Source organism: Berghia stephanieae, chromosome 3 (assembly GCF_034508935.2).
Source record: "Berghia stephanieae isolate SIO BIC M18660-M18661 chromosome 3, UCSD_Bste_1.3, whole genome shotgun sequence".
NCBI lineage: Eukaryota > Metazoa > Mollusca > Gastropoda > Nudibranchia > Aeolidiidae > Berghia > Berghia stephanieae.
The window spans coordinates 19,188,911-19,207,485 of record NC_088362.1 but is presented as its reverse complement, the minus strand read 5'-3'; the positions used below and the strand labels follow the sequence as shown (position 1 = coordinate 19,207,485).

Below are 18,575 nucleotides of genomic sequence, written 5' to 3'. Positions count from 1 at the left end.
TTCTTTAAATTTTGTGATGGACAGCGAAATTAGAGAAAGTTGTTGGTTGCATCAACGAATGTGACGATTTTCCTATTGATAGTACGCGCTTGGCTAAGAAGTTCACAACATTGCCATCCGGAAGTATAACGGACCAACACACAAAACTATGTGTAACCTTAACGTTCATAGCCTGGTTAATACGGTTTAGTGAGAATTACTCATAAACGCGGATGGCAAAAATTAATAACAAAGACCTGAGTGACGTCACCTTCATATCTATAGTTGATGAGATGGTTAAGTGGATATTGAACAATAATATAAAATCTCAAGTTGATTCGTTCTTTTCTTTTCTTTTTTTTTTCTTCCAATTTTAAAACTAGCACTCGCTTAACTTTCCCGTGAAATAGTACAATGATTTTAATGCAAACCTTGAACTCGACATCGACAGACGTAAAGCATCATCATGAGGAATTCTACAGCTTTTCGCCAAAACACTTTCTAAAAAATCTCATATTAAAAAAAAAAATTTTGGCCAAAGAACTTTTACTTAAAATATCAATTGATAAAGATTAAAAGAAAAAAAAAAAAAGACTTCTCGATTTGTCATAAAGTATCAACTCTGAGATACTTTTTTTTCTCTCTTCTTTTCGGCAAGTTGAAGGTCATTTTAGTTTAGCAAATATTATTTGTAGGGAAAGTTTTCTGGCCAAAATGACAAAAAGAGAGATTTTAAAAAAAAGTGTTCTGAACGAGTAAAGCATATTTTGGGAGGTGGATGGCAAATGACAAACTATTGGACCGCTCAGCTCGAAGGGGGGAAGGACGAAGGGAGGTAACTTAGTTTAAAAACCTCTCTCTCGTATGGTGAAGGCAAACAGGGTAAAGTCGTCTCCCTTTGACAAGAATGGGCTCGGTGACTTATGTCGTCGTTACAGGTTTATCACCCTTTCGCACCCTGAATACAGGTAATGCACCCGATGACTGCTACCGGGGAATGCACACACACACACACAAAAAAAAAAAAAAAAAAAAAAAAAAAAAAAAAAAAGAAACAGGGGAGGGGGGGGGGGGGGGGGGGGGGAGCTTCTTTTGTTGTTCTTTCGCTTTCTTATTAATTCAAAGGGCCAAATAAAACTCTTCTTCAACACAAGCAAGAAACGAGAACTCGAGCATTATTGGTTGCATATAACCTGCCACCGTGAAGCAAAGCGCACAGAGTGTGGCGATCATCCATCCAGAGTGTACTTACAAAACATAGGGTAGCCTCCCCCCCCCCCCCCCCCCCCCCACAAAAAAAAAAAAAAAAAGAGACAATAGATTCTGATACCAAACTGTAAAACGCTTAGAGTACATTTTGTGGGTGAACTATCATTTTCCAGGTTGGACGTGCCCACAACTTATCTTCCATCTATCCAGATTTTAAGTGAAGTATTACCCTTTTTTAAAACTTTTTTTGACACTGGGTGAAGGAAGGTTTGAATATTTTTGTTTTTCTCAAATTCAATTTTATTTCACTCAATATTTACAATGGGTCGGTCCCAAGACAACAGAAATGCTTAAATTGTAGGGTGAAACATGACGCGTTAGGTGATATTACATTACATCTTTTTTTCCCCAACGGAGACTTGACTTTACGGCCAGGTACTTATTTCACACCCAAGTACGGTGAGAGAAGGTTAATAAAGAGCCTTTACCAAGAACTTAACTATATGCCACTCAGAGTGGAACTTGAACCCTGGACCAGATGAGAGGCATACCATAAGACCACATAGCCTTGTAAAGCACTTTGAGCACATTTAACGGATAATGCACAACACAATTGCTCATGTTTGTTTTGAAAAAAAAAATTTTTTTTCTACAATAAAGAATTTGTGTGCTTAGACATCCTCCTCCATGTCTTTGATCCAAACGTTATAGATGCCAAGAACTAGTTATCAATCTCGTCTCTCCAATCCGAACACCTCCGTTCCCAGCCATGGGTGCCAGCAGGAAGAAGTGCTGAAACCTGAAACAAAAATCTCGACACTTCGCCAAACCTGAAAATGTTCCTACTGAAAATGCGGCCTAAACTTTATTCTCATTTCATCACCGTTTTTATACCATTTTTAAACATACACTGAAAAGCGAGGCTGAATCACGTTTTCGAATTTTTACAACCACTATTAGGTTATTTTACTCAAAACACTGAAACCGGAGGTATTTGACTTCGAGATATAGCGAAACCGGAATTCCGGCATGAGCCGGAAAATTGGCACCCATGTTCCCAGCATTTTGTCCGGATTACAGAGACATCCGGATTGTGGAATCGGTCCCTAAAGAGTACAAACAAGAGATTTTAAATAATCTGTACTTGGCAACTGGTCTCGATATTGGAGACATCCGGATTATAGAATTCTAGATTAGAGAGCGACTGTATAGTCCAATTAATGACTCGTGTTTACTGTATTACTGAAGATGATATCACAGCAAGACCTGTATTGTCAAGTCAAGTAAGTAAAATTAGTGGTCCTTCCTTAGGCCCATGGAGACGGGTTTATCCTGGATTCTGCAGTGTGAAACGGACTATAGATTTTGTTTCTATTGTTTTTATGGGTTTTAAGTCGCTTGCAACGCATTTAGGTTATATCAGCACCAGTAAATAGGAAGAAAATGGTATAGACAAATTCTAGAATTACAATAAAAGCACCCAAGAAAACATAGGACACAGAGGAATTGGGAACAGAAAGGGATCAGATGTAGTACTAAGTTTAAGATCACCAATAAGTCTCATCTGGACATCAGCACAGGATCCAACCGAGAGGAATACATCCAAATGCTTACAGTATACAAACAAAATAACAAAATATAATGAAACATAACAGAGGGATGATTTACAAGGAAAAAAATACCATCTCCCAAAACAATAACTATACATTTGACTATTTCCCTCCCAGTCAGGGACTCCAGTCAGGGCCAGGACAAAACCAAGTTAGAAAGCAAATTGGTGTAAGGACATAGAAGACGCAGTAAGAGCCACCCTGCCAATATAGGAGGCCCAGAACCCCACCCAGCTATAGATTTTCCTTGATACCATCTGGATAAGCTGCTAGTTTACCACTAAGTACTTTCAACAGATCTAATGGACCCAGCTACCCAATCACCACTGGGGGTCAGAAGAATTGATCTTTTTCCCCCTGCGAGTGAGCGCTCTATCAACTGAACTATCGGAACCTCTCAAGTCAAGTAAAGGAGGGACAAAGAGCTCTAGTTTTTTTTACAATTTTTGATGCAACGATTTTACACCATGGCCCAGTGCACAATATACAAACAGTCCATGGAATAACTAGAACTCAATGGAAAAATTGAAAAGGCAAAGAGGGAAATTCATCAGTAATGAAATGAAAAGAGGATGGATCACTAAGACATCGCAGAGAGTGAATTTTACCTAACTTTCAGTGGGAGAGGTGGCTGAGTGATTAAGGCATTGCAATGTGACTCAGAAGGTCCTGGAATCGATCTCTGTTTCATGCACTTTCTTTTTTTCTTCCTTGGGCAATATCATTAACCCCCAATTTGCTCAAGTTGGACTAAATAGGTGATTTCGGTCGACATCAGACGTTTTTGTTTTTTGTTGTTTTTTTAAAACATGGATTGTTTACATTTTTTTCAAGGAATGCCTTGCCAATGGCATCACACAATGCCTCCTGGCAGAAGAGCATAATATTTCTTTTTTAATTATCTAACTTCCACACCTTTCTATTTTGAGGAGGTGAGGATATTACACAATTTACTTTGTTTTGATAACAGATCTTTAAAAATCCATTTCAAATCATACGAACAAACAAAAAAGAAAAAGAAAAAGAAAAGTCTTGCCATGACGATAAATCAAGTCACCTTCAAAGGTTTCCTATCTCTACATTATACCGCTATGAGACCAGTGGCAAGGCCATAATGAGGTAAAAGCCTTATTGAAAATCGTCAGAAACAGCATGGGCTTGGAAATATTTGAGGTGTTACAAATGTACCTGGATACGATGGAGGACATATGAAATAATGACTCTGGAGTGGGGGTGGGGGGGGGGGGAGAGAGAGAGAGAGAGAGAGAGAGAGAGAGAGAGAGAGAGAGAGAGAGAGAGTGAGAGAGAAAGAGAGAGAGAGAGAGAGAAAGAGAGAGAGAGAGATAGATAGATAGAGAGAGAGATAGATAGAGAGAGATAGATAGATAGATAGATAGATAGATAGATAGATAGATAGATAGATAGATAGATAGATAGAGAGAGAGAGAGAGAGAGAGAGAGAGAGAGAGAGAGAGAGAGAGAAGGGGTGCAGGAGGGAGGGAGATTTTATATCACGCCAGGAAAAGGAAGATGGTGAGTTGACCAAAATATCATAAAACACCGCCAAGTGAATATATCATTACGACGTATCAATAAACTTACACCCATTTATTTACAATAAACTAACACATAGATTAGCACACACGAAAAGACAATTTCCAAAAAAAAAAGAAAAGAAAAAAGAAGATACATTTGACTGTCTTTCTCCAAGAGAAAGATCACAGTAGTCCTTCAGAGCCGGTCGGCCCATGGAGCCGGAGTTTTTCCAGGTTTCCATAGCATGAAATGGACAATAGCAATTGCATGCTACCCTTTGAATAGGACGCGACGCACTGCAAAGTACTTTCCATCAGATCTAACAGACCCAGCTACCCAATCACTGCTGGGTGGACGAGGGGGTCAGAAAAAAATCGCGACTACCGGGATTGATCTCGGTCCCTTTAAATGTGAGGCGAGTGCTCTACCAACTGAGCTATCGGGACACACATATGGTCTCGAGTTAGAAATTCCAATAATAAGATTTGACATGCAATATTTACCCCACTTTGCCCAATGCTTCAAAGGACAGCAATTTTGTTTTTAAAAGAAAGAAAGAAAAAAACAAGAAAGAAAAAGAAGAAAATAAATATAGATTTTTCTGAAATTAGCGAGACAGGTGACAAAAATTAAGAACATACACGCAGTTCTGGGCCCAAAAAAATTTTTTTTAAAAAGAGAGAGAGAATCACAAATAGATACTATTTTTTTCATAACCTATTGGTCTTTTTCACTACTTCTTTTTTTTTTTTTGATTTGTTGATGTAATATATTTGGGGTTAAAATTTAATATAAATTTGAAATCTCAAAGCGACATGATTTCCATGGAGACAGCTTGGAATGTCTTCGTCTGTAGTGTAGGAAACATTGGTCTTGAATTCATATCTCCTGGTATCTTAGAATATGGCAGTTACAGCCTTTGTTTCATGAATTGTTTATAGCCTTTTTGTTTTATGTTGTCCTTGAGGTTTTCTAATTGTTATTTCGAAGGCTTTTAGTCAGGTATGTAACGCAATTACTAAAGAACTGACACACGTTAAAAATTTGCTTGTGTTCAATGTTTTAGGCCATTGATTTACTAAAATAACTCTACTGTTCCTTAATCATTCATGGTATTCATATGAAGAAAAAAAAAACATCTAGAACGTGTAAAGGTCGTTGTTTAGGCCTATTGACACTAAATTTGAACAGTGGCATGGCAATTAAAAATTAGACCCCACTCAAATGTGACTTTCGACTATGTATTGTTTGGTGCAATCGGAAAGCGAACGCTATATTAATTTATAAATTTATATAAAAGTTGCAATGCATGAAAATGGGGCTACACTCAGGTCTCGTCAGTAGAAATTTCATTGCTCAAGTCAAAGTTTTGATGGTTAAAAAAACACAGAACGTGCCTTTGTATTGTTTTTTGTTTATTATCTGATAATTCACACTGGTTTGGGAATTCTGATTCAGCTTTTCTCCTAATAATTATACTGGAATCATCCAGGAAAAATTGCCAGTGAACACACACTTTGATACTTCCCCCTTAAAAGGATATAGTAGTTTTTATTTCAAAACATCATTAGGTTTCAGTTGGCAAGAAAAGAAAGCCGCATCCAACTAGTTTACTAGCAGCTAGAGAGGAGAAGAGAAGAGAAGAGTGGAGGGGGGAGGGGGTGGGGGGGGGGGGGGAAGAGAGATGGAAGAGATAGATAGATAGATAGATAGATAGATAGATAGATAGATAGATAGATAGATAGATAGATAGATAGATATTGTTTAAAATATTTACCACAATGTTTGGGGCAGTCTACATCGATGTTTCAGGCTTAATTTGCCATCTTCAGGACTGAGTTGTTTTGACTGTTGTTGTTTCTTGAAGTGGTTCCGGTTTGAAGTTAATTAAGAGGAATTTGCGCCGATGGGGACACTTTCCGTAGATCTCACTTTTCATGTTGAGTGTGGCTTCATGAGGTTGTTTGATTATAGTATATTTTTCTTCCAGGCATAAGCTACATTGTTTTGATGTTGGTGTGTATCCTGTTGCTTTAGATAAAATTTTCCATGAAATGTTGTGGTCTATTTTGTTGTCTTTTAATTTCCAAATATGTTCGCTGAGTTTTGTGGATGTTTTTTTGTTAGTGTTTCTAAATGTTGAGGTGTGGAGGTTGTATCTTGTTTTGAAATTATTTTCTGTTAGTCCTACATATTTTTCTTGCTTGTTTGTTTTAGTTTCTGTGACTGTGGCTTGGTAAATTAAACTTGATTCTAAGCATTGTTTGTTTAGCGGGCAATGTTCTTTATTTCTGCAGTTGCATTTTCTAGTGGGTGGGTTTTGCTCTTGTCGGTGGTTTATTAATATTTTTTTGTTGTGGCTTGAAATTATTTGTTCTATGTTGCGCATACATGAGTAACTTATTTTTATGGTATTCCTGTTGATAATTTTATGTAGCTTGTGGTTTTTTGGAAAGTGTGTATCAATTAATTTCAGGAACTGCTGTCCTATGTTTGTGCTGACGTTTATGTCGAAAGGTGGGTTGAACCAAGTTATGTGTCGTTTTCTTGTTTTATGTTCTTCACTTGTGTGTTGGGGTTTACATGAGAGGGAGGCGTCTGTGTATACAAATGGTGTGTTGTATCCACTTTTTGTGAGTGCTTCTTTGTAGGGGGTGGCTGCGACGTTGAATATCTCTCTGTTTTCCGAAAGTTTGCTCACCCTCAGTGCTTTGTTTTTTGGTATGTTTTCAATGACGGGACGGGGGTGGTTGCTGTTTTTATTAATGTAGCTAATGGTGTTGTTTGGTTTTCTGAACGGTTGGAATGAATTGGATTTTATGTCGAATGTGATGTCGAGGAAGTCAACTGTTTTTTTGTTTGCTTCTATCGTGATTTTTAAATTGTTGTTTTGGAATATTTTACAGATTTGTTTTTTGATGTTTTCGTTCGCTTGGTCGTCTGTTGGTTATAGCGAGTCCGTCATCTCTATAGAGGCCGATGTATGTGTGTGTATGTTGTAGTTGTGACAGGATGTAGAGTCCGACCAGTTCGCATGTTTCAGCATCGTCATATACTACGTCAACACACCGTGGACAAAGCGACACAATGATTTCGACGTAACAATGGGTTCGTTCGACGGTGCTGAAACATGCGAACTGGTCGGACTCTACATCCTGTCACAACTACAACATACACACACATACATCGGCCTCTATAGAGATGACGGACTCGCTATAACCAACAGACGACCAAGAGCGAACGAAAACATCAAAAAACAAATCTGTAAAATATTCCAAAACAACAATTTAAAAATCACGATAGAAGCAAACAAAAAAACAGTTGACTTCCTCGACATCACATTCGACATAAAATCCAATTCATTCCAACCGTTCAGAAAACCAAACAACACCATTAGCTACATTAATAAAAACAGCAACCACCCCCGTCCGTCATTGAAAACATACCAAAAAACATAGCACTGAGGGTGAGCAAACTTTCGGAAAACAGAGAGATATTCAACGTCGCAGCCACCCCCTACAAAGAAGCACTCACAAAAAGTGGATACAACACACCATTTGTATACACAGACGCCTCCCTCTCATGTAAACCCCAACACACAAGTGAAGAACATAAAACAAGAAAACGACACATAACTTGGTTCAACCCACCTTTCGACATAAACGTCAGCACAAACATAGGACAGCAGTTCCTGAAATTAATTGATACACACTTTCCAAAAAACCACAAGCTACATAAAATTATCAACAGGAATACCATAAAAATAAGTTACTCATGTATGCGCAACATAGAACAAATAATTTCAAGCCACAACAAAAAAATATTAATAAACCACCGACAAGAGCAAAACCCACCCACTAGAAAATGCAACTGCAGAAATAAAGAACATTGCCCGCTAAACAAACAATGCTTAGAATCAAGTTTAATTTACCAAGCCACAGTCACAGAAACTAAAACAAACAAGCAAGAAAAATATGTAGGACTAACAGAAAATAATTTCAAAACAAGATACAACCTCCACACCTCAACATTTAGAAACACTAACAAAAAAACATCCACAAAACTCAGCGAACATATTTGGAAATTAAAAGACAACAAAATAGACCACAACATTTCATGGAAAATTTTATCTAAAGCAACAGGATACACACCAACATCAAAACAATGTAGCTTATGCCTGGAAGAAAAATATACTATAATCAAACAACCTCATGAAGCCACACTCAACATGAAAGTGAGATCTACGGAAAGTGTCCCCATCGGCGCAAATTCCTCTTAATTAACTTCAAACCGGAACCACTTCAAGAAACAACAAAAGTCAAAACAACTCAGTCCTGAAGATGGCAAATTAAGCCTGAAACATCGATGTAGACTGCCCAAACATTGTGGTAAATATTTTAAACAATAATTCGCTCCATTACTACATGTCGAGCACTTTTCGTACCATATTTGTATCAAACACGATTCAATAGATAGATAGATAGATAGATAGATAGATAGATAGATAGATAGATAGATAGATAGATAGATAGATAGATAGAATAGATAGATAGATAGATAGATAGATAGATAGAGAGAGAGAGAGAGAGAGAGAGAGAGAGAGAGAGAGAAAAGAGAGAGAGAGACAGAAAGAGAGAGAGAGAGAGAGAGAGAGACAGAAAGAGAGAGAGAGACAGAGAGAGAGAGAGAGAGAGAGAGAGAGAGAGAGAGAGAGAGAGAGAGAGAGAGAGAGAGAGAGAGAGAGAGAATTCAAAATAAAAACAAGTAAAGTATGTTTTGTTTTCAATCAAAGCCAAAAAGCAAAATGAACAGCCAAAAAAAAAACCAAAAATGATAACTTTCTTCGACAAATCATATTAAGTTTGTAAGATGAGATCAATTATATGTCAATTCTCTAACCTCACTGAAATACTAAGGTCAATACATATAAATGGTGCTAAACACTTTCCAGATTACTGCAATAGCTAAGACGTAGTTGACTAGGTGACAAGTAAAAATATATTTACAACTGCCATGCAAAAAACAAAACAAAAAAAAATAATTGAAAAATTGAAATTATAAAGTTGAAAATAAAACTAAACAAAAAATAAATAACATTTTGAAAACAAAACAATTAAAAATCAATCTTATAACCAACCTAACCCACTCAAATAAATGATAGTCAATTTGGTAGAGCAGGAATATTAAATCAAACGCATACGGAGTAGGATCCATCCTGGGTGAAGTCGAGATTTTTTCCCCTGACCTCCCCCTCCCCACCTTCCCCCTTCCTTGTTCACCCTGCAGAGATTGGGTAGATCTGGCAGAAAGTACTTTGCGGGAGACAGCATCCTATCCAAAGGGTAGCACTCAATTGCTATTGTCCATTTGACATTATAGAAACAGGGATAAACTCAAGCTCCATTGGCCCTATGACTCTGTACTACTACTACTACTACTACTACTACTACTACTACTACTACTACTGCTGCTGCTGCTGCTGCTGCTGCTGTTGCTGATGCTGCTGCTGCTACTGCTACTACTACTACTACTACTACTACTACTACTACTACTACTCTCATTACTTTCATGAAATATCAATTGATTTTTTTTTTTTAACTTCCATGTCTTTCATAAAAAACTACTAACATGAGATAATGAATAAATGCAAAGAAACCATTGACATCAACAATCTATATCTTGCGATAAATTCAATTTTAAAAAAACAACAAATACTACCATTCAATAATTCAATTTTGTTTCAATCAAATAAAGAGAATCACCATCACAAATTAAAAAAAAAAAAAAAAGCAGGGGCAGGAGAGCAGGGAATCTTTAAAAATTTAAGATTTAAAATAATTTAATCAAATGAAACAAAACATTTTAAAAAGGAAACAAATCGCAAAACTGAAATACATAAGGGAAAAGGGGAGGTGGCAGCTATGCTATTGAGCACTACATATATTTTGGCGAATTCAGGTAAAAAAAACAGCAACATTGACAACACGGAATCTAAAGCCTTTGATTTCCCAGCAGAGGTGGGAATGCCAACACGTTGGGTAAATGCACACCCCTTAAAAGGATCCCCTCTATACCTTTGTAGTAATGTATGGCCCGTGGGCTGCTCTAGAGGGGGAGGAGGAATGAGATAGCTGCTCTAATGAGTCGAGGTGAAGCAATTAAAAAAAAAAAAAAAAAAGAAAAAAAAAAGGGGGGAGAGGAGAGGAGAGGAGGAGGAGGCATATTCATTCATTCTCTCTCTCTCTCTCTCTTGTCTCCCTTCCCTTTCCTTCTTTTATAATCGGGAACAACTGATAAATAATCAACTGTAAAGGTGGGAGATAGGAGAAACGGGGAGGAAGAGGTGGTTTGAACACAGCTTGGGAATAGGAGGACGGGTTTTTTTGTGTTTTTTTTTTTGGGGGGGGGGGGGGGGGGTTGAGTAATAATTTTATAATATGATAAAGATAAAATAAATGTTATCTCATAATATGGAAAACAAATACATTTCCTCTAATTTGCTATCTTCCCTTATAAACATAATTTCTGGTTTGAGAAAATAAATAAATTGAACCAAAATGGAAGCTTTCAAAATTTATTTTAAAGTCTATGTATGAACTCAAAGCCTTGCGTAAACTGTAACTCTTCATATAAAACTTGCCATGCCCTGGAAATGGTAGACAGGTTACCACATACTATAGAAGTGTGCTTTCTCAGATTTAGGTGTTTTAACTCACTCAATCCTAGAGAATTTTGCTACTTTTCAAAATTGGAAAAAAAAGTGAGCGTGTACATAGATAGTTTTATTCAAGTATCATTAACATGCAAAAACTAAAAACATTAGCTTTGATTCTACGCCTATAATTTGTCTCATAAAATGTAATAAATAGGCATGGGGTAAAAGTAACCCGGGTTAACTACGGATATAGTCGGTTTTAGGGTTGATTGAGTTAAGAGACAAAGTTGTGATGATTTGCTCTAACAAGTCAGGAACATGAAGGTTGGTTTCTCAAATAATATGCTGACTGTCAAAGTAACGATGAAAGACAAAGAGTTCCCAATAGCAGCTCTATTGAGCTCAGATTAAAAAATAGTGTAATATTTGCAGATTAATATTGCTGTACATACAAGTTGATTCATTTGTGAACATGAATGCAATATTAATGAAAAGACAGGCATATCCATAAGGAAAAATTCATGGTTTCTGGAAGGGTAAAATTAGACTTTTCAACAACTAAGATCAATTTGAGAGAGAAAAAAACCCCAAAACAACAGCAAAAAGAAGCAAATTTATTTTAGGATAATCAATGTCTGATTTCCAAACGTTGTATCCTGATGAATCGTTTTATTTTCAACTTGATAGAATCCCCTCCTATATAAGCAAAGGCATACGAGCTTTGTTGATATAATATATCAACCTTAATAGCAAAAGATGAATTACCTCCCATGAACACAGATTTATTGTTTTCACAGAGGATGCAATAAAATAAATAACAACACACTAAGATTTGAAGAAAATATCAAGACTACATTCCTCCTAATTCAATACCATGTTGGAAGACAAAAATGACAACACAGAGGATCAATACATCTCATCAAAACCTCAGAATTAGTGACGCTGCTTTGATAAGCAATTTTTTGGCACTGTTTGTTTAAAACCTTTCCATCCAGACATTGCACATATTATATGAACTTATAAGTAATTATAAATCAATACATGCTCTATTGTGCTAAAATGCCAAATAACTCGTCCTTCTCATTGTTTTTTTTTTTTTGGTAAGAGCCTCAAGTTTGGATCTTTTTTCTCTTCCATCAAATAAATGAAACCTTAAAATCGGATACAATTCAGAATCCAAAACAAATCACCAGCTAATATGCTAGGCAGGTACAAAAGTAAAAGGTGACAAATGGATAGCTTAGAGTTTCCTTGATTAATCATATGTGTTAACCAATGTTTGAATATATTTTCTCACAGTGATAATCATAGATGTTAACCAATGTTCGAAAATATTCTCTAACATTGACTAATCATATATGTTAATCAACCAGATTGTTACAAGGGGCCAAGGTTGATGAAATGTAGGTGATTCTAATGATGGAACTATCTTTTGAAAGTGTTTTTTTTTTTTTTTTTAAATTCAAAAGAGAGGGTAGGGGGGAGGGGGGAGAAGAGAGGGGGAAGAATAACCTCTCTTTGAAATTAAAAAAAAATATATTTAAAAATTTGGCTTCACTATATTTGACAGAGAAAATCTAGCATTGTAAAGTTTCATTTCATGTCTACCTTAAAAGTACATCGTTTTCAGCTTTTCTCAATTACAGATTGAATTTCATTTTGAATTATTCAAACTGTTTAAAAACTACAATTAATAGCTTAAAAAAAAACAACCCCAAACAAACGAGGTGTTTTATGAGACAACGTCATGAATTGCTCTAATAAGTCAATACAATGAGGATGGAATTCTCACATAATCTGTTAACTGTCAAAGTCATGATGAAGACAGAGAGTTCCCGATTGTCAAAGAAATCAGTGCTAAAATGATAAATCGTTTTATCTGCACAGTTGTCGATGTTGCAAATTGAAAACATTGCTATACTACAGATCGTATAATATAACATTTTATCTCAAGAACTTTTAATCACTTGATTATGTGTTTTGCAACTCATTTAAAATTATTTGTTACTGTTTTGCCAGCCAGATTATTTGACCTGCCTAATTAAATACCTTATTACAATATTCACAATTCCTTTATCTTAAATGATTTTTTAAATGGGAAATTATCTTTTACTCAATTAAATTTTTAAATTTATTTTTTGTCCTGAGCTGTGGGAAAATCCTATTTATAAATTTGTATTCCCCCCCCCCCTCTTAAAATCTGTCACTTTTTATTGAATTACAATACCTTTAACAAAATGTTAAAGGAAAAAAAATGTGAAAGAATACAATCAAGCAGCATTTACAGACTAGATGTCTTAAGTAATACAAAGCTTATGAGAGAATTCTTTTTTTTTTTGGGAATCAAAGCAATTATAAACAAACAAAATAAATTTACCATGCAACTTCAGACGAAACATTCCCAGAGCTAAAAATCGATGATAGATGCAAAATAAATATCAATCAATTAGATTTCTTCAACAGTGTACTCCTAAATGAAAGACTCTTGTGGTATATGCAGATCACAAGTATTTATAATGAATATATGCATGTAAAGTTCAAACTATTAGCATTGAATATTAGCATTTATGGTGTCACTGAGTACGTTTAAGGCGACATTTTGTTTCTCTTTGTCAGTATTAATATAACCCTGCTTTCATTTCACCTAAATTATATTTACAATGCGTGCTGTACTTGAAAAAAAAAAGCATTTTTAGTCCAATATCTTGTAAAAAATTGATTTAAAAAAAAAAAAAGAAAAAAGAAATGAGAATAATAAATAGCAATTTTTAAAATCAATCTGCTGCCTTCCAATATTATTTTTTTTTTGTTGATTTTTGACAAACCTATAATAGAATTAGGACGAAAATTGATATACTTTTCAGGATCTCATGACGTCACAAGTGCCACAGGTTGGAATGCCCTTGTCAAATAATGCTAAACAATATGGTCAAGGATCTGTGACTCTGGTTGGTTTAAAACAGTGCTATTCTAGATTTCGTTTCATGATATTTGTTAAATGGCCCTTAGAGATTCCAAATTTTTCCTTAAAGGGGTTTTAATCTAATATGTACCTCAAGTTCTATACAAATAACATATTTTTTGTTGAAACTTACTTAAAAACGATTCACACACTACTTTAGATCATTGGGGTTTTGTTTATGGCTAAATCCAACTGAAGGCTGGTTTTCCAAAACTCGTTAAGTCAATTTTTCCACTTTTTGAGATATTCAGTCCATGAGCTAGATTGAAATGTTAATTTTATTTCAAGCATCAATTGGAGGCTGGTTTTCCACAACTCGTTAAGTCGATTTTTCTACTTTTTGAGATTTTCCATCCGTGAGATACATAGAAATGTACCATTTCTACAATTTTATTTTAAGAATCATCAGGCACAAGAATTTCCCTAGATTTTTGTGAATGTGAAGTTTAAATATGATAGAATAATAGACCGAATGAGACATTTTAAGGGAAATAATCCCAATATTTCAAAATGGGGGGAAAAACGGAGTTAGGGAGATTTGGAAAACCACTCTTAAATTGATACAAAAATTTCTTTATCAACTGAAGCACAAAATCCAAGAATACTGACTTATCTAAGAGCCTCATCAATCTTACCCTTGCACTATGACATCAACGTTAGGTCACTACAAAAAAACACAACACAAAGAAAAATCAATCATGACAACTTACCATTTGTCATACTTGTCCTTAGGATGGTGGTCAAATTTAACTTTCCAGTTGTCGCCATCTATGTCCACTACTGATGCTGTGCACCTATAAAGTTGATTCAAGAAAAAATAATGATGATGATTTAAGACTATTATTTCAACCCTATCTTTTTGTCTATTGTTTTTCTTTGTGATGCAAGCATGCATTAAAAATCCAAAAATGCACGATCATGAGTAATCAATCATGCTTTATGATCTGTGTGAAAAGTGATGACGTAATTACACGACTAGAGAGAGAGATAAAAAGAGAGGAGACTAAATTCATAGAAGCTCCACCCACAATATTGATCGGTAGAAAAAGACAAAGTGGATCTCAATACATAAATATTTGACATTTTCAATTCAAATCAATTGTTTTGGCTTCAATCTTCCTAATTTAACAATCTTTCTTGTTTTACATTTTATGAACGGTTTTGGATGAGAAGTGGTTTAATAATAAGATTAAATCATGTCTATTGGGTTATAAACACTCAGTTTTTATTCAAGATTTTCATTTGATAAGCTTGTGAAAAGGTTAAATCAACCCAGTAAACAAGGCTTTTATCACAGGGTTGCCAATTCAGGAGGCAAAAATTTACTGAACTTTTACGCAAGCACAATGGCCGACCTCTTTCTGAGTGCAGAACTCCAGTGAAAAGACAGTATGTATTTACTTACTTTTATCCGTTTAACAGGTGATTAGAAAAGATACTGAGGGTTTATAACATATTGAATTCCGTAAATATACAGAAAATTAGCAACCTTGTAATCATATATAACATAGTATCAGAAACAATATCAAACATCATTCAATTAGGGGACTTAAATAATGGAGAAGGCCTGTCACGCTGTTATGTTGTTAACCTGTTGAAACAGTTTAAGGTCATATCAGCACCAGTAAAAAATGACGGCAGAAGTATTTTATATTGATTGTGAATTAACTGTGCCTGCAGGCACCCAAGAAATTTAATATGATAAAAGGGAACAGATATAAATCTTAAGAGAAATCTAAAAAAAAACAACTTTGTCCCTTAAAAACATAAAGCTCTTGGAGCTAGAGTTTATTCTGGTTTCTATAGAGTTAAATATAGGGTAGCAATTGTTTGTTACCCCTTGATAGGACACTAGGGCAAGTAACCCAGCCACCAGATCATCAGGCAGGGAGGGGGAGTATCAAAAATAAATTCTCGACTGCTCCTGGGATCAATATTGGCTCCTCTGTTTGTAAGGTGAGGACTCTACCAACTGAGCTAAATCCTTAAAATAATAAAATGTTTACTTTTAAAGATAAAGTTACTACAACAGACTTTGTTTCATTTTTAAACATTTTTATTCCACCCTTACCATTTTCCATTGACCACAACTTCAACTCGACTGCCCAGCACATCTGAAATTGAAAAAACAGCAAAATGTTTTTTTTTTTTGTTATTTGTTTTAAAAAATAATAAAGGAACAATTGCAAAAAATTTCAACAAGACAACAACAACAAAAAGTTGTGAGACAGCAATTTAACAATATTTCTCCAATTAAGAGTCATTGCTACGTTCTAATAACAGTAGAGTAGATTGTTTTTGTTTTGTTTTTAAGAGTTTTAAGGCGCTTGCAACACATTTAGGCCATATCAGTGTCAGTAAAAAGGAAGAAATTGGGACAGTAAAAAATTCTAGAATTATAATTAAAGCACCTAAGAAAAAGTAAGACAAAGGGGAATTGGTTCAAATAGGGAACAGATGTAGATTCCAAGAGCACACCATCAGTGTACTTAGTTTGAGATCACCTAAAAGTCTTATTCAGACACCAGCACAGGATCCCAATAAGAGGAATGCACTCAAATGCTCAAAACAACAGATATAACAAGAACACAACAGAGACATTATTTACAAGTAAAAAAATATCACCTCCCAAAACTATAAATATACATTTGACTTCCCCTCCCAGTCAAGGATTCAGGCCAGGGCTAGGACAAAACTAAGTAATCCCATTCCGAGACAAAGACAGAAAGCAACTCGGAAAACAGAAATAAGGGATAGAAAACACTGCGTGACCTCTTGCAGACCATGGGAGGTCAAAGACCCCACCCAGACAGAAGAGTAGAAAAATGAATTTTACAAAAGGATCTGATTAACATAAAGTAAGACTTTCCTTTTTTTTCATAATATTCACGTATTGCATGCACAGTGATTGACCAGCCACACAATACAATCCTACGATGTTTATATGATTGAGAAGTGGACCTGAGGACAGAATTCTATTGGATTGTGATTGAAGGAAACAAAGAAACAGTTATGTACGTCACTGTTGACCATAATTTAGCATTTAATTCATTTTCTGACGAAAAAGCTGTCTTGTCAGAAGTCAAAGTTACAAAGTTTAACTGGAGTTTAACCCTGTCTCTGTAGCATTGAACATGAAATGTCAGTTAGTCAGTTGCTTGTTAGCCTTTGAATTGGATGCTAGGCTTTCAAAAACTGATGTGTGGACAAAGTTTTTAAAAATCACTAAATAACTGTCACCCTTTAGAGAGGTAAAATGCTTACAACATTGACCCATTGTTTTTAAGAATGCAATCTTTTTTTTTTCTCTCATTCAATTTCATTTCAAAATTCATTCATAACAATAGTCTTCAGATTGACTTCAGTTTCACTTACTGTCTTGTTTTTCATCCTTCACGTCCTCACCATGTGTAGATTGCACTTCGTTATCTTCTTTATCCTGAAAAAAAAAAAACAGTAAGAAAATGTTCAAATCAAATGACATAATATACAAAATAAATGAAGATGACACGGGGAAAAAGGCACATGATACACACTCTCTTTACAATAAAATGCAATTTTAAATTTTGGAAGTCTCTCTTTTTTTTTACTATACTTTATAATGATATTGGTGCCCTTTTTCAGTAAAATCATATTTTCACATCATTGTATTGACAAATGAAGGATATGCTAAGGGGCATAACTCAAAAAATTTGATTTTGTGCAATGACATGTGCCCTTTGCCCCCTTGTGGTTTTCAAATGCAATATGTTCCAAATTATACAACAACATATATGATCTATCATATTTCGACAAGTTACTGCCACAGCAGGCTTAAATCTTTATAATACCAAGAATTGAAGTGAAGTCCTGATTTGTAACTGAGAGTATGACCAATCACCTTTTGGTCCAAGCCAAAGTATTACATTATAAAAATTCATTCAACAGGTAAGGACTGACCTCCGTCTTCAGATTGTTGCCTTTTGACCTTGCTCTCATGGCCCGACCACCAGAACTATTTTCATCGTTGCTGTTTGTTTCTTCGGCAGGTTTAGCTTTCTCCTCTGCGTTAAAGTGTGAGATTCTGTGTTTCTTGACTGGGATTTCTGGGTATTCTATCACCTGAGGATTTATCAATAGGGAATTAGAGAAGGACCTTCATTATTGTAAAATATGCAGAAGATGTAATCTTAATAACTAAGGACTAATGAGAAAAAAAATGATATAAATATATATTCAAAAAATTAAATGAGTAAATACATTATTTAAATAAGAGTATGATAGTGAAAGTTGCATTGCATTTTTAACGATTTCACTATTGGTCAAACTGGGACAGATAGGTTGTTCCATAAGAGGGGGAAAGAAGAGGAAAGATGACTGTCGATATTTTGTATAGAAATATCAAACATTTTTATCCCAATTGTCTATTTTGCATTTATTTGACTTCATTAGTTATTATCTCTTGTTATCTTCATGAGACAATGCCATCCTTTGACCAAAAAATGTTTTAAATCATTTTCATGATGCCGTTTCCATTCTAATTTTATCATGTAAGCATTTTGTTATATTCTCTGTACTTTTTCAACCTTTTTTATTCAGTTTTTATGGTGAGGATCACAGACTGATGGATGGTAGTTCAGAACTG

At 35.1% G+C, this 18,575-nt stretch overlaps 1 protein-coding gene across 2 annotated transcripts in view; it reads right to left on the bottom strand.

The window, feature by feature from the left end:
* Positions 1 to 18,575, bottom strand: part of LOC144967292 (ATPase MORC2-like) — a 75,523-nt gene that overhangs the window by 30,580 nt on the left and 26,368 nt on the right. The window contains exons 23-27 of one of the 2 annotated variants that reach the window (XM_078904351.1): positions 17,891 to 18,052; positions 17,327 to 17,390; positions 16,023 to 16,065; positions 14,662 to 14,745; positions 13,367 to 13,396 (exon numbers count right to left, since the gene is read on the bottom strand). In XM_078904351.1, the coding sequence (XP_078760477.1) occupies positions 13,367 to 13,396; positions 14,662 to 14,745; positions 16,023 to 16,065; positions 17,327 to 17,390; positions 17,891 to 18,052 (383 nt within the window). The remainder of the gene's footprint in view (positions 1 to 13,366; positions 13,397 to 14,661; positions 14,746 to 16,022; positions 16,066 to 17,326; positions 17,391 to 17,890; positions 18,053 to 18,575) is intronic. The other variant, XM_078904352.1, reaches the window with a different exon arrangement.